Source organism: Engystomops pustulosus, chromosome 6 (genome assembly GCF_040894005.1).
Source record: "Engystomops pustulosus chromosome 6, aEngPut4.maternal, whole genome shotgun sequence".
In the NCBI taxonomy this organism is placed as follows: domain Eukaryota; kingdom Metazoa; phylum Chordata; class Amphibia; order Anura; family Leptodactylidae; genus Engystomops; species Engystomops pustulosus.
The window spans coordinates 149,270,987-149,295,012 of NC_092416.1; the positions used below are offsets into that span (position 1 = coordinate 149,270,987).

The 24,026-nt window shown below is 41.6% G+C and overlaps 1 protein-coding gene across 2 annotated transcripts in view; it reads right to left on the reverse strand.

The window, feature by feature from the left end:
- The window catches only part of EZH1 (enhancer of zeste 1 polycomb repressive complex 2 subunit), a 36,697-nt gene extending 13,295 nt beyond the window's left edge, over nt 1-23,402 (reverse strand). The window contains exons 1-15 of one of the 2 annotated variants that reach the window (XM_072111745.1): nt 23,122-23,400; nt 18,322-18,430; nt 13,806-13,926; nt 12,606-12,734; nt 12,169-12,288; nt 10,527-10,647; nt 10,136-10,246; nt 7,093-7,257; nt 6,301-6,405; nt 4,693-4,795; nt 3,545-3,708; nt 2,771-2,862; nt 2,252-2,420; nt 1,223-1,419; nt 613-704 (exon numbers count right to left, since the gene is read on the reverse strand). In XM_072111745.1, coding sequence (XP_071967846.1) covers nt 613-704; nt 1,223-1,419; nt 2,252-2,420; nt 2,771-2,862; nt 3,545-3,708; nt 4,693-4,795; nt 6,301-6,405; nt 7,093-7,257; nt 10,136-10,246; nt 10,527-10,647; nt 12,169-12,288; nt 12,606-12,734; nt 13,806-13,926; nt 18,322-18,365 — 1,733 coding nt within the window. In that variant the 5' untranslated portion in view covers nt 18,366-18,430; nt 23,122-23,400. Of the gene's footprint in view, nt 1-612; nt 705-1,222; nt 1,420-2,251; nt 2,421-2,770; nt 2,863-3,544; nt 3,709-4,692; nt 4,796-6,300; nt 6,406-7,092; nt 7,258-10,135; nt 10,247-10,526; nt 10,648-12,168; nt 12,289-12,605; nt 12,735-13,805; nt 13,927-18,321; nt 18,431-23,121 lie in introns of both variants that reach the window. The other variant, XM_072111746.1, reaches the window with a different exon arrangement.
- Between the last annotated feature and the right edge of the window lie 624 nt (nt 23,403-24,026).

Consider the following 24,026-nt stretch of genomic DNA (forward strand, 5'->3'; position numbering starts at 1 on the left):
CACAACTGTGTTTCCCTGAGGGAACTCCTGTGACATCACAATTGTGTTTCCCTGAGGGAACTCTTGTGACATCACAACTGTGTTTCCCTGAGGGAACTCCTGTGACATCACAACTGTGTTTCCCTGAGGGAACTCCTGTGACATCACAATTGTGTTTCCCTGAGGGAACTCTTGTGACATCACAACTGTGTTTCCCTGAGGGAACTCCTGTGACATCACAACTGTGTTTCCCTGAGGGAACTCCTGTGACATCACAACTGTGTTTCCCTGAGGGAACTCCTGTGACATCACAACTGTTTCCCTGAGAGAACTTCTGTGACATCACAACTGTTTCCCTGAGAGAACTTCTGTGACATCACAACAGTATAACCCTGAGAAAACCTGTGACATCACAACTGTGTTTCTCTGAGGGAACTCCTGTGACATCACACCTGCATTTGCCTGCGAACATTTCTGTGACATTGGAAGTATTTTTCTTTCAGAAAAGAAAGGTAATTGCTGTGACATCATAAGCAAATTTTGCCTTTAGAACAGATAAAGGTCATCAATATTGTGGTCAGTGATCCATATGACTTTATGGTGATGGAGACATGTTCAGGCTGATAACTATACCTGTGCTTTCTTTTCTTCTTCTGTGCTGTACTCATCAGTTCCTTGGCTGGAACTTTCAGAATAAGTGAATCTTTCACAGCAAACTGGAAAACCTTTATAAAAAGCAAGTAAAAGATTAGGCCCAATGTGCTAGTGCTGTACATGCACAACTATGTCACTGCAATATTAGAACTGGTCTAGTACACTATGTGGTCACAAACATGAGAAAGCATAAAACAAAAAACATGTACAGGCAGTCTCCGGGTTACGTACAAGATAGGTTCCGGAGGTTTGTTCTTAAGTTGTATTTGTATGCAAGTCGAAAACTGTATATTTTATAATTGTAGTTCCAGACAAAAAAAATGTTTTGCCCCAGTGACAATTGGAGTTTCTAAACTTTTAGCTGTAATGGGATCAAGGAATATCAATCAAGCTTCATTACAGACACCTTACAGCTGATCATTGAAGTCTGGGACTATAATAAAGCATTCAGAAAGCTTCACCAGAAGACAGAAGGGTCCGTCTGTAACTATGGGTTGTCTGTAAGTCGGGTGTCCTTAGGTAGGGGACCGCCTGTATATAACTGGTGCTTTTTCAGTCCCGTCAAACATTTCCTTTAACCATGTTGTACCTGCTTGCATGTCTTGGTGCCCATGAGTCGGGCAATGGAGCAGAAGTTGTTGAAATATGTTCCATGGAAGACTCTGAAGAGAGATTCCTCGGCTCCAGACCATTCCACTGGTTCGCTGGTGTCTGAGCCCTCTGGGAGGTCTCCACTTATGCTACCTTGCCTTTGCCTTGTGGGGGTTTGGCAGCGAGAATTTCCTTCTGTTTAGAGGTAACACATGCATGTAATAGCAAAATCCTTAAGTTTACACTGAAATGGTATCAATACAATTACTTTGAAAATTATTTGACTGATTACAGTACAGAAAGTAAGACTATGGGACAGATTTACTCACCCGGCCCATTCGCGATCCAGCGGCGTGTTCTCTGCGGTGGATTCGGGTCTTCCGGCGATTCACTAAGGCAGTTCCTCCGACGTCCATCAGATGTCGCTGCTGCGCTGAAGTTCCCCGAGGTCTGCCGGAATGCACCATCCTATACCTGGTGAAGGTAAGCGCGAGTCCCGCAACACTTTTTTTTTTTAAAATGGGGCGGTTTTTCCGAATCAGTCGGGTTATCGTTCAGCCACGCCCCCCCCCCGATTTCCGTCGCGTGCATGCCGGCGCCAATGCGCTACAATCCAATCGCGTGCGCCAAAAACCCGGGGCAATACAGGGAAAATTGGCGCAAATTGGAAATATTCGGGTAACACGCCGGCAAACCGCGAACCAGGCCCCCCTATGGCTACATTCTGAGGAAAGGGTGCCTGCTGTGCCATATCATGGCGGCCACACATTGGGGCACGGGAGAGGGGGGAGAGTGCTGCTCGCCCACACCCCTCTCCATAGCAATGCATGGCGCACGTGTGCTGCACTGTACCGTTCTGTGCAACCATTGCCGGCCGATGAGGGACGTATAAACGGCGGCCGTACATACGCCCCCCAACGGTCGTATGAATGTAGCTGAATTTATCTGCAGAAAGTTGGGAGTGGGAAGAAGTCACACAAAGTGTCTCTCACGTTCACGATGCCATAGGAAAGCAAGTCCTCCTTACCTGAAGAGCTGGAAGCACCTTCATTCCCTGTGTCTCGATCACTGTCTCCTTCTTTGGCCTCAGTCGCTGTTGAGCTGGAAGCACCGGCAACTGTGGAGGTTTTTTTTCTACGCCTCCCTAAGCACTTGAGTCTGGGATTGTTCATCATGGCGTACTCTTTAGCTCCATCCTGAAAGTTGAAGGTTAAAAGAAGACTGCTAACCTATTACTTTATGCCCCTGCCCTCGAATGTTGTTCTTGACCATGTTCTAGTCATTGCTTAAAATGGTTAGCACACAGTCTTATGTATTTTATGGTCTCGTACACACAGCTATGGTTTCCAAGGCCCCATGTACGAGCGGACCACCCAAGTCAGGAACCTCAGAGCAAGTTCTATTCCTGTTAGACAGTGCACTTGGACAGTCTTTTCTGCAGCCATCCGGTCCGCTCACATGCGGATGACATACAGACCACAAAAAAAGCACCACAGGCTTAAAGCTAAATTACTAGGGGTAATATAAGTGAAGAATCAACACTCACCAGCCACAAGAAGCACTGGTTTCCACATGGTTCTGTCTCGATCTTAATTTCTCTATTTCTTCTCCGACACACATTTGGACTTGCACGAAATGCTACAAGGTTCAGAAAGATAACAAATCTTATATTGATCACAACACTAAAGACTACACCAAATGCTATGCTATTCTTGCCATCTTATCTTATGTGTGACTCCAATAAGAGTATGGGGACGCTTGTACACTAGATAGATGTGGGTTGGACCTAAATCCGAGTTGTCCATGAATGTGTATATAAGGCCTATTACCCTTCCCTTTGTGGTTTTAACAAATATTTTTTTGGACTTATCATATTCACTTTGCTCAGCGTGTAAATATATAAGTTCAGTGTGGTCTTGCCCAGTCTTCCAGCTCCATCTAAAAGCACATCTGGGGGAATTTGTTAAGACTTTAACCACCATTCTTAATATCCACCATCAGTGTCCCGTATCTATTAAGAAGCATTCTCCACCAGGCCAGATTTGTTTAGACCACGTCTGACCAGGCAGAGATTTCTTCTATAGTCTCCTCTCCTTTTGCGGTGGGCCCAATCACTCATTATGCAGCGCACCCACCAAACATGTTGGGTGAAAAAGCAGGAAAACTGGTGGAGATGGGAAAATTTTCAAGCCTTCTTCTCCAGCTTTCTGGCAGAATAGATCTTCCCCATTGTGCTGATGACCCTGGCACTGCTAAGTTTACTATATACCGTTTACTGAAAACTCTATATACAACTACATTATATCGTCATGCTACTTACGGTGCAAGAAACAGTCATACTTAAAACAGCGTCGGCAGAACAAAGTATGGAAGGAGTGCAAGGACTGCTCTCGTGGCACCGATTTTGCCAAAGGTCCATCAATATTTGGAGTGCATTGTGGCGGCAGCGTGTTGGGGTCTGATGCCACAGTAAGCTCTTTGTACCTGACAACATTTTAATGGAGAAAAGCAAAAGGGAAAAGATTGCTATCTCATTTTTTGTTGAACTTGAGATTTTAACTTACCCCACATTCATTGTGGACTGCACAATAGTCTCCATACACTGGCCAATCTTGGGGAATGAACATTTGAAACTGCATTCATACGGTTTCCCCAAAAATAAGAAACCTCCTGAAAATAAGACCTAGTAAAACTTTTTTCAAGCTTAGAAATATAAGGACTTCCCTGAATATAAGACCTAGTGGAAGTCAGTGCTACAGCGCCCCCTACCTCATACATCAGTATTAGTAGATCAGGTTAAAGGTAAAAGGTTATGACATGGGGGAAGAATTCATGGTATGAAATCACTGACTGTTGCTCTGCAAATGTGATACAAGCAGACACCAGGAGAAGAAGGGCTCATTTAAGGAAAATGCTATTAATAAACATAAGAAAAGATTGGGGCCAATGATTCCAATAGAAATGGAGTAGGCACGAAGTTTAGAGTTTGGCCAGTTATAAGAATCTTAGAGAAGTAGATTTTTTGTTCAACAATAAAAAGTGTTGCTCATGTCAAAATAAGACATCTTGAAAATAAGACCTAGTGCCTTTTTTAGGAGACACTGGGGGAGATTTATCAGAAGTGTCTGGGAGCAGAACTGTTCTAATGGCCCATGGCAACCAATCAGAGGTCAGCTTTCAACGTCCCACAGCAGTTTTTAAAATCAAAGCTGAGCTCTGATTGGTTTCCATGGGCAACTAGGCAACTACCTTTTTACACTTCTGATAAATCTTCCCCACGGTCTTATTTTCGGGGAAACACTGTATGCCCAATCATAGCCGAGAGAAATAGGGTTGCCTGGTTTGGGTATTTTTACACTACTTGCCCAAAGAAGTCCAAACATAATAAAGAAGTAATATTGTCTCTGGTCCAGTCAAGTGCAACAGTCTGGCGAGTCGGTATAAACAATATCAGTATGGATCACTTACCTTTTTTTCACTTCTTCTGGAAAGCCTCTCTCTGGAAAGACCGCAGAGATGGCATTGAAGATGAGATCACTGGGCAGCGGGCTTTTTGTGTTCCTCTTGCTTCCTAACAGGAACACAATCCAAACCAATAACTTTGCTGATCAGAGAACACATTGATGTTATATGTATTTCTCATTAACTTGCAATGTTTAATGATTAATAATAAAATATCCTCTTTTTACAGGTTTAACTTGAATTAAAATGTTTCTAACCTAACTAATTTTGCCTAAAACTACAGTACAGTGTACTGTACATACTACACATTAGGAATAGCAGCAGGGCTGCTCCATCCACAAGGTGAGTTGAGCCTCTTGCATTAGGCAGCACCACCTCAGCAGAGGTTTCTTTTTTTAACGGGAGTTGGGTGTAATCACACATTAACCTCCTCCATTCATCATGTCTGTGCCTCTGGAGGAGGAACCGCCAGGATTATCTCTTACTGAAAATCAACTTTTATAATTATGCTAATGAGCCTTAAAGGCTCTGACAGGATGTTTCCAGAGCCCCTCTGTGTTGTAGCTTTACAGGCTAGTACAACGTAGATGGATCCAGCACTCGTGAAAAATAGTTTTAAAATTGCATTTTCTTTATTCAATCTATATTATGCAAATTCAAAAAATAACACAAAAGCCATGATAAAAAATGAGCTGGAATGCTCCCTGTTAAAAATAGGTAGAAACGGCAGAGGTGACCCATATGCAAAAATAGGTGAACTGGATATTTATATATAAACTATTCTTACTTCTAGTGCAACGTAGATCCCTTCCCCTGCACTTCCTGCCTGTGAATCTGCAGCACTGAGGGGGCTCTAGTAAAAAAAAACAGAGCCCTTCTGACTCATTAGCATCATTTTAAAGCTTTTTTTTGTAGAAACAAGGGCATAAGATGCTAAAAGAAGAGCAGATCCTTCCAGAGGGGGCACACACCAGTATGTAAGTGTCCTTGGTATACAATAGTTGATCCTGGTGGTATATTTCCTTTAAGTAAAAGCAAAGCCTGATGAAATCAGCATTAAACCACAGCATTCTTAGAAGTCTTTGTCAACACTAAAGACATCTATAATTTGCCCATTTCATTCTGTTAAGGCTTAGTTTTTATAACCATGAAGTCACAGAAACAATGTAGCCTGCACTATTCTGATTCTTGTTTTCATAAACACATGATTAAATCAGAAGAGCTTTTATTGGTTGCTCATTGTTGCTCGGCCAAGTGGCGGCCTACATCGGATTTCTTGGCCCATTGTAGAATGTTTTTGTCTGCTTGGATAAATTATTAACAACAACTTCTTCACTTTTAACTCCATAGCTGCCATTCATTTTGTATCAAACTTGTATCAATGATCCTACTGATCATACATGTATTACCATATATACTCAAGTATAAGCCTAGTTTTTCAGCATAAAAAAATGTGCTGAAACCCCAAACTCGGCTTATACTCGAGTAAAAAAATATAGGTTTTACCAGGTTTTGTGGTAAAATTAGGGGCCTCGGCTTATACTCGAGTATATACGGTACTTATTCAGTGTACATGGGGATGAAACACAGAATTACAGAAAAAATATTCCTAACCTCTTGTTTTGCTCTGATTAGAGACTTTATCTTCTGCTTCTGCTTTAGTATCCGCTGAGCTTTTTGTGGAAGCAGAGTTACTTCCTCCGCTTACCTGTCCCTCACCTGGACAATAAAAAGAAACACATGTAAAACTATTAATAGCTAAAACGACACATTAGTGCTAGCTGTCCCCATAATTTCAGAACAGGACAGAAGAAATAAATGAAGGCTATGGCTAATAATGACATCAATGGCAAAGTATAAACTACACTTAAAGGAAATCTACTACCAGGATGAAGGATTGTAAACCAAGCACACTGATATAGTGGTGTGCGCCCCCTCTGGCAGGAGGGGCTCTTCTTTTAGCTTTTTATACTCATGTTTTTAGGAAAAAAAGACTTTTAATGTTATGCAAATGAGCCTTGGGGGCTCTAGGCTCAACTAACAGCTATGCAGCCTGGAGCCCCTCAGGCTCATTTACATAAATTTAAAGCATTTTTTTCTTAAAACCAGGGCATAAGAATCTAAAAGTGTGTTTGGTTTACAATCCTTCATCCTGGTGGTAAATTTACTTTAATAGACCATGTGCAATTTTTGCAGAGAGATTCTTTTTTAGGAATCACTTGCTTGCTAAATGTAAACATGGTAGGGTGGGACATCTTCCATGTCGATGGTATCCTTAGTCTTTAACAGAACTTAATGATATTGTAGATGGGCAAAACAATTACCAATTTCAATATAAGATAGTTTCATTGTAGAAATTACTAAAAGATTATTTTAAAATAAGGGATCTCTAAACCATTTTCCTACCTTCCTCTGCTATTCTCTTTCTTTTTCGAGTCATGGGTCCGTCGCCTTTTACCTCTTCAACCTTTCCACCCGAAGAGTCACTGTTCCTACTCTCCGTGTCATCGGTTATCTGAAGAAGAGCCTCAACCAGCTCCAGAAAGGTACCATCATCCAGAATGCCGGAACCTGCACAGAACCAAGGCACAGCTTTCTTATATGGAACCTGTCCGGTGGTTTGTCCATCTTAAGCTGGTCCAACCATGTGCAGCATCAAGTTACAAGCCTGTAAAACCATAAATCGTCATATGCCAAGATATCTTAACTAGTCAAGGGGGCATGGAACATCTTTATCTGGTCCTATAGTGGTCAATCATACCCTGTGAGGTGTAACTGACTTGTCCCACACTGTCAGGACTCGTGAACTCAACCATGTGCTCGCCTGACCAGAACCTAGAAGAGAGCACTACTCACCCCTCTGTGATCTGGTGCGGGCCACAATCTTGTGTTATTTAGCACTATAAATGCCTGATTACATGAAGTTGCTCCTCGCCTCCTTGACCAATTAAGACACAATTGAATATTCTTATTTAAGGTTTTACAATCTTATATACCTTGAATTTTAAGCAGCAGAAAGCTCAGTGAGGAAATCCATAGGAAAAGTCCCTACTCGATGCTGCACATGCTGAAAATCCTGACATCCAGGTTACTTTCACCATAGAATAAAAGTACAATAATATGAGCTCTATCTAAAAATGATTACATTAAAAGTTACAATTTTCCACAAAATATATAATGTGTACAGCATGAAGCAAGTTAAGCATGAAAATCGGCACATTAGACCATTCTTAATGCGTTTTAAAGCTGAACTCTCAAGCAAGCTTTGGGAGAAAAGTCAGGTTTGTACCCATTAATAGGCTGGCACATCATTTCTCACCTTGCCATAAGATTTGAGTTTTTTCTTGCCAATACTCTGAATTGACATTTTACATATGAATCGCAATCTGTTCCACTGGTGGTGATAATAACTACAACAAAGAATAGGTGAAGGATATTTTACGTATAGAAGATAACTATAGAAATCCTGATTGATTATTAGCCAGATCACTGAGCCATGGCAGGGGGCCTTTTTTGATGCAGTGGCATAGACCTGTGTATCGAAGGAAATGTGGAAGATGTGCAGAAATGCTAAGTGTTTTTTAGAGCCAGCGCAGGGGGAGACTGGAGTTTCATTTTAATAAAGCTTACATGCAAGGCTTGAGAAAGACCAAGGAATATATATATATAAAGTACAGACCAGTGGGGAAAAAAACGGGTCATTGAAGTAACACTTGAACTTTAAAGGAAATCTACCATTTGATTTCATACATTATGAACCAAACACACCTTGAGAATGTTATAGTTATATATGGCATACAAATTTTGGGTACAAAGAGCCTACTGTATAGCAGTCTGAATATTTGGTTCATGTAGTGGACTAACCTCTGTTTGGCAGCACTTACCAAATGTCGGAGTGGTGTCGGAGTGATGTCCAAGCGTGCTCCTTATTGTGCTTTTATTGCGGCAGTCCTCTATACATGGACCGTTGGAGATAACGATATAGATGGTAATTTTTGCTGATAAACGCTCCTGCTCCTCGTAAATCCACGTAGTGGCAGATCAGTGTACAAAGCCCCGGCCGGCGGCTCCACTAGATCTGTTTGAACGGTGGTACTGGTGACGTCACCTTCAGTACGGGTAGTCGTACCTATCCCTGATAGGCAGATGTAATCAATCGCTGCAACACCCCCCCCCCACGGCTGCTGTGTATGAGTGATCCAGCTCAGGTTGATTAATCCTGTCTGGACTGTTCAGAAAGCTCTGTGTAATGTCTTTATTAATGTCAGTCTGAAGCAATCCAGCTTTCCCAGAAAGTTATAATTGTTTTTTCAGCATAACCACTCATCACAGGGATTAACAAGATATGTGCCTGCATGAGTGTACCTACAGCATTCTCAAGATATGTTTGGTTCATAATTTATTAAACAAAATGGTAGATTTCCTTAAACCCCCTCAAGCCCCATTCATCTTTGAGCCTTACACACCAGGCAATTGTATACATCTTTACATTACAAAAGTCATTGAAAAAAATTGTTTTTTTAATGGTACCGTATAGATTTACATAAAGTTTAATTGATTGACTTTGTTAAAAAAAAAACAAAAAAAACAACCTTTCATTATTTTTCTGCAATTTGATGGTTTTCCTGTTTGCGATTTGAGTTGATGTTTTCATTGGTTCTTTGGAACTTTGGAACTGATGAATGTAAGATAACCCCCCCCCCCTCCCCCCCAGCCCAACCAAAGTAATTACATTACGGTTAAGCATGAATTATGCTGGCTTGCATTTGTATTACGTGTACTGTTTTTATTGTGTACAGCAAGAAAACATTTTAATTGGTAAAAAGAACAATTTGTGTTTTGCCTTTTTTCTTTATAAAATGTAATAACTTTTCTTTTTGTTTTAACGCTAACCTGTGCACTTCAGCTTTAACACATCTTATGGCAGTGTCTTAAAGGGGTTGTCTCCCCGGTATAGAGGCTAACTTGCTGATCATTAAGCGGCCTCCTCTCTACAGGGGAGATAGATCCCCCACAGTGACGAGAATGGGGGTCCGTTGTACCCCTTAGGAATAGAGAAGCCAGTTGCACCCTGCTGCTCTATTCATTTCTATGGTGCTGATGGCTAATGGGTACAAGTTGCCGGACCCTGGTAGTCAGCTTATTACTTGGGGTGGGGTCGCATGTGAAGCTGAAAAAGTAAGCAGCAATTCATTGCATGCAAGGCTGTGGGAAGCATTATAAGAACATGATGAAAAAGGCAAAAATAAAATAATAATAATAATAAAAAAAAGACATTTTAAAGCGTGCCAAGAACGGGATGAAATACAAGATATTGTTGCATATTGTATGATTTTGCCATTTGATTTTACATTCAATACTGCATTATTAGATAACCTTATATAAGCAAAACGGTAACTGTACTATCAGCATGATCCTTTTGGCTTCTTTGTGACAAAGGGATGCATACCCGTTTTTGATGTGCTGTTGCGCCCGGCCGAGAAAGAGTGACCGTACATAAAGAGACGCTCACGTTCATGTAAGCGTGGACTAGAAGTCATTGCAGATGGAAAATCCACCTCTGTGATTGGGAAACAAATTAAATGCACTATGAACAATCAACAGTAACATTACAATGTACTCGCTATCTGAACATCTGTAGGGCGCTCTTACCCGAGAGTGAGCAGCGACGTACAGTGAATTGTTGGGATGTTCCTGGATATGACATTAGTATAAGATACATGCCCAGGAGCAACGCAACAATAGACAGTAAAGAGCAAGCGTTAGCAGTGCCACCGATGCTCGTGTAAGAGCGCCCCTTTAATCTCAACTGCAATTAAAGGTCTATGACCAAAACCCACCTTCCTCTCCATGGACCTTCCCATCATAGTTATTGATCAGTTCCTCAATAAAGGTTTCATCCTCCTCTTTCACTACGTCTCCCATATAAGGGATATTACACAATACAGTCTCATCTTCCACCTAGAAATTTATGTGGAGAAGTAAAACTGGTAAAAGCATGCCATTATTTATTTGGAAATTGTGCTCAAGAAATGAAACAATTCACAGAGGCAAATCTTATTTACTGTAAAATTGAGTTTGCTGAAATGCCACATTTATCCCCTATCCATATATAAATGAAGGCAGAGAACCCCCTGCAATCCATATAACAGGATCACAACCTGCTCAATCCTGGAGGAACTACCCAGCTTTGGAAACGACCGTCGCTTGCCTGTACAACACTTCTGCATCACTCCCTTTACCTAAGCCGTGATTGCTTAACAAGCTGGAATAAAGATTGATTGAATCACGAGGAGGGGTAAGTGCCATTCTATGTCTCTGATGTTATAGTACTACCCAGTTTCAGACATTCTTTAAGTTGAACTGGAAGCACATGTTGGAGATGCCTACTGCGCTTGGTTAATTCCTTTATAATAATTCCTTTGTTTATATAGGGGCAACAGATTCTGCAGCGATGCACAGAGCTTGGCAGATCAGTATCTGTCCCCATGGGGCTCACAATCTAATCAACCTACCAGTATGTTTTGGAGTGTGGGAGGAAATGGGAGGACCCAGGGGAAACCCACGCAAACACGGAGAGAACATCCAAACTCTTTGCAGATGTTGACCCAGATGGCTTAGTGGCTAGCAAGCCACTAAGCCACCGTGCTACCTTATTGACTGTGTCATACAAAAGTAATGATCCTTGGGAAGAAAGGTACAACAACTTTATGGATCAATTCAGATGATCCTTCTTTTTCGAGAATCTCACTTGTAAAAGCGGGTTTATCTTACCAAAGCAGCTAATAAAATGTCCTATTCTGAAACCCTGTTATATAAATGTCACTTTTACAGATTAAAAGTGCAATGCAGACAAAGGTTGACAGCTCTGGTTCAATTAAAGGTTTCTACGGCATAATATTATTGATTTATAAGCCATTTAGGAACTTATAGACTCCCTTGAAAGTGTAGCAAGTGATCCTTTACCCCTCTGTAGGATCCAAATCTAATAGTCATTGGTCCCTGAGCTAGAAGGTGGAGACTAGATGCTACACAGACACAGAAGAGGTACAAAGGATATCACACATGACGTTAACGCATGCATTTTCAAACAAATCACAACACCCGAGAAGAGGAGATATGCCCAATTACATTGAAGACAACATAGTGTTAACAAACACAAGTGTTAACATGATGTTTACATGGTAACAATGTATTGACGCATCTGTTTGTTAAAATGTGTAAACAACACATAATCGCAATGTTGACAGCAATGTAATTAGGCAAATCTCTTCTCAGCTGTAACCTGATCTCTCAGTGAACAGTGAAAATCTGTCCCCTTCTTTCATGGCAGATCGATTACAGCAGGATTCAGTGGGAGGAGGAACAATTGCTCTAATAAGATAAATTACCAGGTTTCTTCATACAGATTCATGCACAGAACATGTAAAATGAATAAAGTAGCCTTTTATTAGAAGACTAATGAGATGTCACAGAACATACCATAAAGTTTTGCTGGAGGGGCGACCAAGAGTACATAATGGGTACGAGAGCTACCGTGTTCAGGGATCGGCTATAAACAGTCTGGACGTCAAAACCAGGGAAAGAACTTTCAACCGTGCACTGGGAAGAGAAAAATGATATGTGACTCGCTGTTATATGACATGTAGCAGAGATCTTAAGTGAAAGTGAAAATTGTCACCTATTCAAAGGACAGCCAAGAATGGGGTTTGCGAGCGATGGTAGAGCAGCGACGCTCCAGTAAATCAGTATAGGATTGTGGGATGTACTCTACCATATACTGCAGCAGCACACCCAATGTACTACACTGCCCCATTAAAAACAAGGGGTTATGGGACCCCCATTTTTTGGTCTGTGAAATAGGTTGTCACATGGATAGGATAAGTTATATTTTTGCATACTTAGGGGCACAAAGTTACCTTTTTAAGAAAAGGATGCGTATTGGAAGGATCCATTATCTTCAGTGGCTGCAGCCTTAGCTTTTTCCACTGCTCATTTAATAGATCTGTTCTCTCGTGTATCTTCATGATATTCTCCACGTAACACGCCTGATTGGTAAAAAGAGAAGGAAAACCTTACAAAATACTAAGTCCTACAAATAGCAAAATGACCTAGGATGAATCAATATACAACAGACAAGTAAATATATTACAGCCTTTGTAAAAATGAAATGAGCTTCAGGTCTCGTATTTTATCAAAGGGAACCTGTCATCAGATTTTCATCATTAAACCGAATGACAGGTTCACACAGAAATCTTCATACTGCACCAAATTCTTTCTTTTACATAAAAAACAATAGTTTAGATCTAACTAAAATCTGTTTTAAAAAAGTGCTGGCCCCTTGCCAGGGGATACACCAAGTCACAAGGAGCTTGTTTAGGAGTCACTGAACTCCTGAGGGATGGGTGAATGAGGGGGTTGAGAGAGAGAAGCATTGGCATTGTGTGCCTCGCTGCAGAAAAAATTATCTCCCTTATTGCTAGAGAGTTGACTATGTGTGACTTGCTGAAATTCCTGAGGGAGGGGAAAGAAGGGGTTGGGAGACACTGGCTGTGTGTGACTCACTGAAGAGAAATCAGCATTCTAGAGGGACATCGCAACACGTTCCAAGAAATGGTGGTGCAGAATTATTATACTATAGGATATACAGTTCATGTATTTACCAACGCTGACATTGTTAGGAGCACTGTCAGATCCTATTAAGGGTGATGTCACACATGGCATTTTTAGGGCTGTTTTTGGGTCATTTTTAGTTAGTGTGTTTTCAGATCGTAAAAACGTATGCGGTTTTTAAAAACTGATGCTTTTTGTCTCCGTTTTTAATTGCGCAAATTGGAAAACCAGACAAAAACGCATGCGTTTGTTATGATACTAAAAACGGCCCAAAAAACACCAAGTATAACATCACCCTTAGCCTTCTATATGAAGTGCAGTAAGTACTACACGTATGTCTCCTGAGTATTTAGGTGCTGAGTATAAAAAAATGCATTATTATAGGGTATCTTAAAATGTTATGATACAAAGACATTACAGAAATAATACAAATTGGTGTTCTATGCTTCTAGGATGAATTCTATTACTACCAGATCCGACTATGACTTGTCTTCTCCTCTGCTCACCTGAGCTGCCTGGTTGACCTGTAATCTCTTCAGTTGTTGCAGACGCATATACTCAAGGCGAACCTTCTTCTTCCAGTACAGCAGAGACTTATTATACTGGGAATTAGGAGGCTCCATTGTGCTAGATGGTAAAATCAGATATATTAATGATTATTAGCACAGCGCTGGAGGTAGTAATCATTTTTTACCATAGGTTTCTAGTTAATATATATATGGTAGGAGCTTGGCAATCACAACCAGAGGATGGAGCTGGAAGAACAGATCTCAACATAGTGGATAAGTTGCGTTACTGCATCTCTTCTCTTACTTGAATAAATACTGACCTATGTACATAAAGGGGCTGCGCTCCTTCCACCTTTCTCCAACCATAACGGATCACACTAGGAGTCCTGTGTACAATTTTTGGGCTCTAGTGTATAAGGACATAGCTGGACTACAGTAGGCACAGAGGAGGGAGACTATAGTTATTAGGAAAATGGTGCATAAAAGTATATAGAAAAGGTATTAAAGTTTGTTACTTAACCAATTTCTATGGGACTTGTGGGTAGAGATATTTAAAGGGGTTGTCCACTTTCAGCAAACAATTTAATAATGTTTGAGGAAAAGTTATACAATTTTCCAATATACTTTCTATATCAATTCCTCTTGGTTTTCTAGATCTCTGCTTGCTGTCCTTCTAAGCTTATATGTTTACCTCCAGTGGAGACCGGTATGACATCTGTGTGATATAACATGACCAGGACATCACATGACCAGGAATATAACTAGCTGTGCACCTGTGTGACATTACATGACCAGGAATATAACTAGCTGTGCACCTGTGTGACATTACATGACCAGGAATATAACTAGCTGTGCACCTGTGTGACATTACATGACCAGGAATATAACTAGCTGTGCACCTGTGTGACATTACATGACCAGGAATATAACTAGCTGTGCACCTGTGTGACATTACATGACCAGGAATATAACTAGCTGTGCACCTGTGTGACATTACATGACCAGGAATATAACTAGCTGTGCACCTGTGTGACATTACATGACCAGGAATATAACTAGCTGTGCACCTGTGTGACATTACATGACCAGGAATATAACTAGCTGTGCACCTGTGTGACATTACATGACCAGGGATATAACGAGACGCAAATTTGTGTGACATCACATGACCAGGAATATAACGAGTTGTGCACCTGTGTGACCAGGGATATATAATGAGCCGTGCACCTGTGTGACATCCCATGACCAGGGGTATGATGAGACGTGCACCTGTGTAACATCTCATGATCAGGAATATAATGAACTGTGCACCTGTGTGACATCACACGACCAGGGATATATAACGAGCTGTGCACCTGTGTGACCAGGGATATATAACGAGTTGTGCACTTGTGTGACATCCCATGACCAGGGGTATGATGAGACGTGCACCTGTGTAACATCTCATGATCAGGAATATAATGAACTGTGCACCTGTGTGACATCACACGACCAGGGATATATAACGAGCTGTGCACCTGTGTGACCAGGGATATATAACGAGTTGTGCACTTGTGTAACATCTCATGACCCGGGATATAATGAGATGTGCATCTGTGTGACATTATATGACATGAGCTATAATGAGTTGTGCACCCGTGTGACATTACATGACCAGGGATCGGTTTCTAGCCACATAAGTAAGCAATGAATTTTCCTGTTGAATGAAAGCAGAGATCTAGAAACTTATGAGGAATTGATGAAGAAAATTGTATAACTTTTCATTTCACAAACAATATAAATTATTTGCTAACATACAGGGTGTACAGTTACCGAGAAAGTCAAACTACAGGATGAGCAATGCAGGGAGTCATAGTATACAGAATGGGAACACACAAAGTAGAGGAGCTAATACCTGCTTCACCAACCTCAAGGCATACAAATTGTTGAGGTTGATGGAGTAAGTGGGGACACAGTTGGTTATAGTATATTGGGGGTAATTTGGGTGATATAGGAATGGCGGTACATGCAGTAATATTCTTTGAGTGTGGCATGTCATCTGTGGGATCACAATTCATGAATATCACCAAGAGATAAAGGAAGTTGTCAGGTGTATAAAAGCCTTTAATTAAAGGGGCTGTCTGGAGGTTGAACAACATGGCTGCTTGCTTCCTGACCATGGTTCGTGTCGGTATTGCAACTCAGCTGTATACTGGTACAAACCATGATCAGGTGTGTCAAAGTTTTTGGCAGAAAGCAGCCATGTTTTTTAATCTCCAGACAACCCCTTAAAGGGAACCGGTCATCAACACACTATTTTACACTAATAACACGTTCCAAAAGCCCATAACATGACAAAAGCATATGTGCGTTTACAGTTGTCACGCTTACAGGACGAAAATCCACATCCAGGTGCGGGAACTACCCGTTAACTTGGACATGCATTTTTTTCCATGTCAGGAAGGGGTTAACTTTTTTTTTTTTTTTTTAAAGCAAAGATATCGGGGCAGATTTACTTACCTGGTCCATTCGCGATCCAGTGGCGCGTTCTCTGCGGAGGATCCGGGTCCGGCCAGGATTCACTAAGGCAGTTCCCCCGATGTCCACTAGGTGTCTCTGCTGTGCTGAAGTTCGTCGGATTGCACTGAAGTTCACCGTCCTCCGCTGGGTGCAGGTAAGCGCGTGTCAAGCGACACTTTTTTTTTTTTAAATGCAGCGTTTTTTCCGAATCTGTTGGGTTTTTTACGGCCACGCCCCCGATTTCCGACACGTGCGCCAAAATCCTGGGGCAATTCAGGGAAAATCAGTGCAAATCGGAAATATTCGGATAACCCGTCGGAAAAATGCAAATCGGGCCCCCATCCTGTTATTTATGTTCTATGGGTCAGTACGATAAAGTAATATCCCATTTATATTTTGTGTTTGAATAATTGTGCAGAATAAAAATAAATAAATAAAAAAATGTATTTGGAGAGAAAAATCACTTGTTTTTGCATTGTCGTCTTCTAATAGGCATAACATATAGATTTCTTTGCTAGTTGTATTGTGGCTTACATTTTACTGGCTTAGTTGGATGTTTTTATAATCATTGTGGGGTTAATGTCACTTTTTGATCACTTTTTATTGCTTTTTTTGTTTGGCTGGATGCACATTAATCCAAAATTTTGGTGTGCTTTATTATTATTATTTTTTACACTGGATTGTTACGGACGTGACAATGTACATGTATTGTTTGTGTCGTGTTTTCCTTTTTTTAGATTCAGAGTTTGGACGTTTATATGGCATTTAGGGGCCTTTAGTTAATTTTTATATAATTTATTTTTTTTTTTACTGTCACCTGATTGCTTGTTCATCTGTTCACCTATAGGTGAAAAGGCAAAATATTTTACACCAGTCACCAATCAGTAAGAAGTGCACAGGTCTTAACTATGAAAGACATCAAATCTCTGGCCACAGGACATCACTAGTGTCTCACACGACTGCTGGGATTTTGGTCCCCTCTTGTTCCAGTCTCTTGCACCGGTTTGTGATTGTTGTGGGTTTATTGGCCATAAATTTGCCACCAAGGATTTTCCGGAGGTTTTTTATTGGGTTTAGATCAGGACTCTGGGTCGGCTACTTCATTATTTCAATGTTTTCTATTTTGAGAAATTGCTTTACCCATTTTGCTGTGTGACAGGGGGCATTGTCCTGCATGAAAATAGTAGGCTGGTTGAGTGAAGAACGCAAGGAAGGAACCACAAGTTGTTGAAGAAGTTTCTGATACACACTTACATTCACTCTGCCTTGTAGCTGTAAACAGGTCCAATTCATGCTGCAGAAAACATTCCCCAAATCCTGACACTTTCTCCCCTATCTTTCACTGACTTCTTTACACACTTTGGATTCAGTCTTTTCCAAGTTTCGGCAAGTCTTCCGGCAAAAATTTTTGCCATCAGATCCAAATAAATTAAACTTACTTTCATCACCAGAATAAAGTATGGAGCACATTTGTCCGCACAACATACTCCTCAGCAAAGGTAAGTCTAGCCTGTTCAGTACTGAACTGGGGAGCAACTAGGCTACCAGTTAAACAGGGTTTGTCAAATAATGAAGGAAATTAGCACAAAATGCAAGATTAACACCAATAACTTGCACATATCTGAAAGTGTTCTGTAATTTTGATCTGTGTTATTTTACAATTATAGCATTTACTATTCTATGCTTTAGGAGATACACAATTTATTAAATTAGCTTAAAATACTGATATTTTACTCATGTTAGGATTGATATAGGACTACACAATAACCTTGCCTTTTAGGATATTTTCACACACACATAAAATCGCCTTGTACTGACTTCCCCTTCTGGTGCTGCAGACCCCTCTTCCGAGTTGGCGACCGCTGGGGCCATCAATAACCTCAGAAGTCAGAGGAGCAATAACAATGATGTTTAGCAGTCATGTTGCAATAAAGTTATGAGAATGTTTAAAAACTTGGCTAAGAAAACTGCAACAATTCCACAAATCCAGTGTATACAGTGTATCTGCCTGTACCTCGGTAAGGAGCTGGCCGAGTCCTTGAGGGTTACAGATCTCATTTCACAAATAGTAACTTCTTCCCAGCAACAAAAGAATATTGAGTTTTTCTGATAAGTTTCCAAACCTGAAGAGTGTTAAACAGAAATGTAAAATCATTAGAATAAACATTCCATGAAAGGAGCCAAAAGTGAAAAAGAAGGAAAAAAAGGGGAAACTTATCAGAAATATCTGAAAGCAGAACAGTTCTAGCTGCACGTGGCAACCAATCAGAGCTCAGCTTTCATTTTCCCCCAGCAGCTAGTAAAATTAAAGCTGAGCTCTGATTGGTTGCCATGGAAAACTAGAACAGTTCTGCTTTCAGACACATCTAATAAATCTCCCTCCATGAGTTTTCAGATAGGTGGTAACTGCGCTAAATAGTGAATAAAAAAAAAAAGAAAAAAAAGAAAGGACATTACCAGTGTCAGCCCTCCTCCCCTATGCTGACACTGCTAACCTGGCTGAAGAGAATTCCTGAGGGAGGGGTGAATGACGGAGATGATTTCACTGCAACGAGTCACACACAGCCGCCAGTGTCTCTCTAAACTCCATTATTTCCCCTTCCTTTTTCCTGAGAGGGGCAGGGATTGAAGTGTCAGGTAGGAGGTGGGGTATCTTGACTGTATGCTGGAGCTCCCCCGCCTCCACGACTGGATCTTTAGTCACAAGGGGCATACATAGAGAAGGTAAAGTTTGGGGGGGGGGGTTCCCTTTAAGTGCCTCAATGGAAAGCAGTTAGTAGATACAATAAAAGCAGCCTAAGGGGTTTTATTGTCTTCATTAGAGCGATGTATTCAAAGTTATATGTTGTTATACATTTAAATATGTAGTGACCTCAGACTCCTATTTAGGGAGGCAGTGTGGGTCACTGTATCAATTTTTATTAAAAAAATGCCCCTATCATTGTGTGACGCAGGTATACAGCTACGTGTCAGTGTGTGACGCAGGTATACAGCTACGTGTCAGTGTGTGACGCAGGTATACAGCTACGTGTCAGTGTGTGACGCAGGTATACAGCTACGTGTCAGTGTGTGACGCAGGTATACAGCTACGTGTCAGTGTGTGACGCAGGTATACAGCTACGTGTCAGTGTGTGACGCAGGTATACAGCTACGTGTCAGTGTGTGACGCAGGTATACAGCTACGTGTCAGTGTGTGACGCAGGTATACAGCTACGTGTCAGTGTGTGACGCAGGTAAACAGCTACGTGTCAGTGTGTGACGCAGGTATACAGCTACGCGTCAGTGTGTGATGCCAGTATATAGGCAAGCATCACTGTATGATGCAGGTATTTAGGTAAGTATCCCTGTATGATGCAGGTATATAGCTGAGTATCCCTGTATGATGCAGGTATATAGCTGAGTATCCCTGTATGATGCAGGTATATAGCTGAGTATCCCTGTATGATGCAGGTATATAGCTGAGTATCCCTGTATGATGCAGGTATAGCTGAGTATCCCTGTATGATGCAGGTATATAGCTGAGTATCCCTGTATGATGCAGGTATATAGCTGAGTATCCCTGTATGATGCAGGTATATAGCTGAGTATCTCTGTATGATGCAGGTATATAGCTGAGTATCTCTGTATGATGCAGGTATATAGCTGAGTATCCCTGTATGATGCAGGTATATAGCTGAGTATCCCTGTATGATGCAGGTATATAGCTGAGTATCCCTGTATGATGCAGGTATATAGCTGAGTATCCCTGTATGATGCAGGTAAATAGGTAAGTATCTCTGTATGATGCAGGTATATAGGTAAGTATCCCTGTATAATGCAGGTATATAGGTGAGTATCCCTGTATGATGCAGGTATATAGCTGAGTATCCCTGTATGATGCAGGTATATAGCTGAGTATCCCTGTATGATGCAGGTATATAGCTGAGTATCTCTGTATGATGCAGGTATATAGCTGAGTATCTCTGTATGATGCAGGTATATAGGTGAGTATCCCTGTATGATGCAGGTATATAGGTGAGGATCACTGTGTGATGCAGGTATATAGGTAAGTATCTCTGAATGATGCAGGTATATAGGTAAGTATCTCTGTATGATGCAGGTAAATAGGTAAGTATCTCTGTATGATGCAGGTATATAGGCAAGTATCCCTGTATGATGCAGGTATATAGGTGAGTATCCCTGTATGATGCAGGTATATAGGTGAGTATCTCTGTATGATGCAGGTATATAGGTGAGTATCTCTGTATGATGCAGGTATATAGGTGAGTATCTCTGTATGATGCAGGTATATAGGTGAGTATCTCTGTATGATGCAGGTATATAGGTAAGTATCTCTGTATGATGCAGGTATATAGGTAAGTATCTCTGTATGATGCAGGTATATAGGTGAGTATCTCTGTATGATGCAGGTATATAGGTAAGTATCTCTGTATGATGCAGGTATATAGGTAAGTATCTCTGTATGATGCAGGTATATAGGTGAGTATCCCTGTATGATGCAGGTATATAGGTAAGTATCCCTGTGTGACGCAGGTATACAGCTACGTGTCAGTGTGTGACGCAGGTATACAGCTACGTGTCAGTGTGTGACGCAGGTATACAGCTACGTGTCAGTGTGTGACGCAGGTATACAGCTACGTGTCAGTGTGTGACGCAGGTATACAGCTACGTGTCAGTGTGTGACGCAGGTATACAGCTACGTGTCAGTGTGTGACGCAGGTATACAGCTACGTGTCAGTGTGTGACGCAGGTATACAGCTACGCGTCAGTGTGTGATGCCAGTATATAGGCAAGCATCACTGTATGATGCAGGTATTTAGGTAAGTATCCCTGTATGATGCAGGTATATAGCTGAGTATCCCTGTATGATGCAGGTATATAGCTGAGTATCTCTGTATGATGCAGGTATATAGCTGAGTATCCCTGTATGATGCAGGTATATAGCTGAGTATCCCTGTATGATGCAGGTATATAGCTGAGTATCTCTGTATGATGCAGGTATATAGCTGAGTATCTCTGTATGATGCAGGTATATAGCTGAGTATCTCTGTATGATGCAGGTATATAGCTGAGTATCCCTGTATGATGCAGGTATATAGGTGAGGATCACTGTGTGATGCAGGTATATAGGTAAGTATCTCTGAATGATGCAGGTATATAGGTAAGTATCTCTGTATGATGCAGGTATATAGGTAAGTATCTCTGTATGATGCAGGTAAATAGGTAAGTATCTCTGTATGATGCAGGTATATAGGTGAGTATCCCTGTATGATGCAGGTATATAGGTGAGTATCTCTGTATGATGCAGGTATATAGGTGAGTATCTCTGTATGATGCAGGTATATAGGTGAGTATCTCTGTATGATGCAGGTATATAGGTAAGTATCTCTGTATGATGCAGGTATATAGGTAAGTATCTCTGTATGATGCAGGTATATAGGTGAGTATCCCTGTATGATGCAGGTATATAGGTAAGTATCCCTGTATGATGCAGGTATATAGGTAAGTATATCTGTATGATGCAGGTATATAGGTAAGTATATCTGTATGATGCAGGTATATAGGTAAGTATCCCTGTATGATGCAGGTATATAGGTGAGTATCCCTGTATGATGCAGGTATATAGGTGAGTATCCCTGTATGATGCAGGTATATAGGTGAGTATCCCTGTATGATGCAGGTATATAGGTGAGTATCCCTGTATGATGCAGGTATATAGGTAAGTATCTCTGTATGATGCAGGTATATAGGTAAGTATCTCTGTATGATGCAGGTATATAGGTAAGTATCTCTGTATGATGCAGGTATATAGGTAAGTATCTCTGTATGATGCAGGTATATAGGTGAGTATCCATGTATGATGCAGGTATATAGGTAAGTATCTCTGTATGATGCAGGTATATAGGTAAGTATCCCTGTATGATGCAGGTATATAGGTAAGTATCTCTGTATGATGCAGGTATATAGGTAAGTATCTCTGTATGATGCAGGTATATAGGTAAGTATCTCTGTATGATGCAGGTATATAGGTAAGTATCTCTGTATGATGCAGGTATATAGGTGAGTATCCATGTATGATGCAGGTATATAGGTAAGTATCTCTGTATGATGCAGGTATATAGGTGAGTATCCATGTATGATGCAGGTATATAGGTAAGTATCTCTGTATGATGCAGGTATATAGGTGAGTATCCATGTATGATGCAGGTATATAGGTAAGTATCTCTGTATGATGCAGGTATATAGGTAAGTATCTCTGTATGATGCAGGTATATAGGTGAGTATCCATGTATGATGCAGGTATATAGGTAAGTATCTCTGTATGATGCAGGTATATAGGTGAGTATCCATGTATGATGCAGGTATATAGGTAAGTATCTCTGTATGATGCAGGTATATAGGTGAGTATCCATGTATGATGCAGGTATATAGGTAAGTATCTCTGTATGATGCAGGTATATAGGTGAGTATCCATGTATGATGCAGGTATATAGGTAAGTATCTCTGTATGATGCAGGTATATAGGTGAGGATCACTGTATGATGCAGTTATATAGGTGAGGATCACTGTGTGATGCAGGTATATAGGTGAGGATCACTGTATAATGCAGGTATATAGGTAAGTATCTCTATATGATGCAGGTATGTAGCTATCCATCACTGTGTGCAGCTATAGAGGTATGTGTCAGGGCATGATGCAGGTGCGTAGACAATCCTCAGGTAGGTGGTCCGGGCTGTCATGCACATGATGCGGTTCCTCCCCCTCTGCACATTACACGCTGCAGCAGTCACACACAGACATAGTGACTACTTACCTCCGCCTCCTCCTGCTCGCAGCGCGGCTTCAGGCTCTGTGCAGCCAGTCTGTCAGGGTCACTAAGGCGCGGCCGCCATGTTGTCTTATTCCCAGCTGCGTGCTTGTCAGGCACTGGAGCTCGGTGACAGCAGAAGCCATGGCAGATGTGTTTCCCAGTGGGTGAAGGCCCTCCGTGATGTCATGGCCACGTGACCAGACTCAGGGCTGGGAGGGGCAAAGCTGAAGTTTACTGGAAGGTCTGCGGTTATATTGGAAGAAACTGCAGAGTGTGGACACTGCCAAAACAGACAGGAGGTGTGTGGTAGAGGAGGAGGCTGTGTACTACAGGAGGTGTGTGGTAGAGGAGGAGGCTGTGTACTACAGGAGGTGTGAGGTAGAGGAGGAGGCTGTGTACTACAGGAGGTGTGAGGTAGAGGAGGAGGCTGTATTATACTACAGGAGGTGTGTGGTAGAGGAGGAGGCTGTGTACTACAGGAGGTGTGAGGTAGAGGAGGAGGCTGTGTACTACAGGAGGTGTGAGGTAGAGGAGGAGGCTGTGTACTACAGGAGGTGTGAGGTAGAGGAGGAGGCTGTGTACTACAGGAGGTGTGAGGTAGAGGAGGAGGCTGTGTACTACAGGAGGTGTGAGGTAGAGGAGGAGGCTGTGTACTACAGGAGGTGTGAGGTAGAGGAGGAGGCTGTGTACTACAGGAGGTGTGAGGTAGAGGAGGAGGCTGTGTACTACAGGAGGTGTGAGGTAGAGGAGGAGGCTGTGTACTACAGGAGGTGTGAGGTAGAGGGAAGGTTGCGTACTACAGGAGGTGTGAGGTAGAGGAGAAGGCTGTGTACTGCAGGAGGAGTGAGGTAGAGCAGAAGGCTGTATTACACTACAGGAGGTGTGAGGTAGAGGAGGAGGCTGTGTAC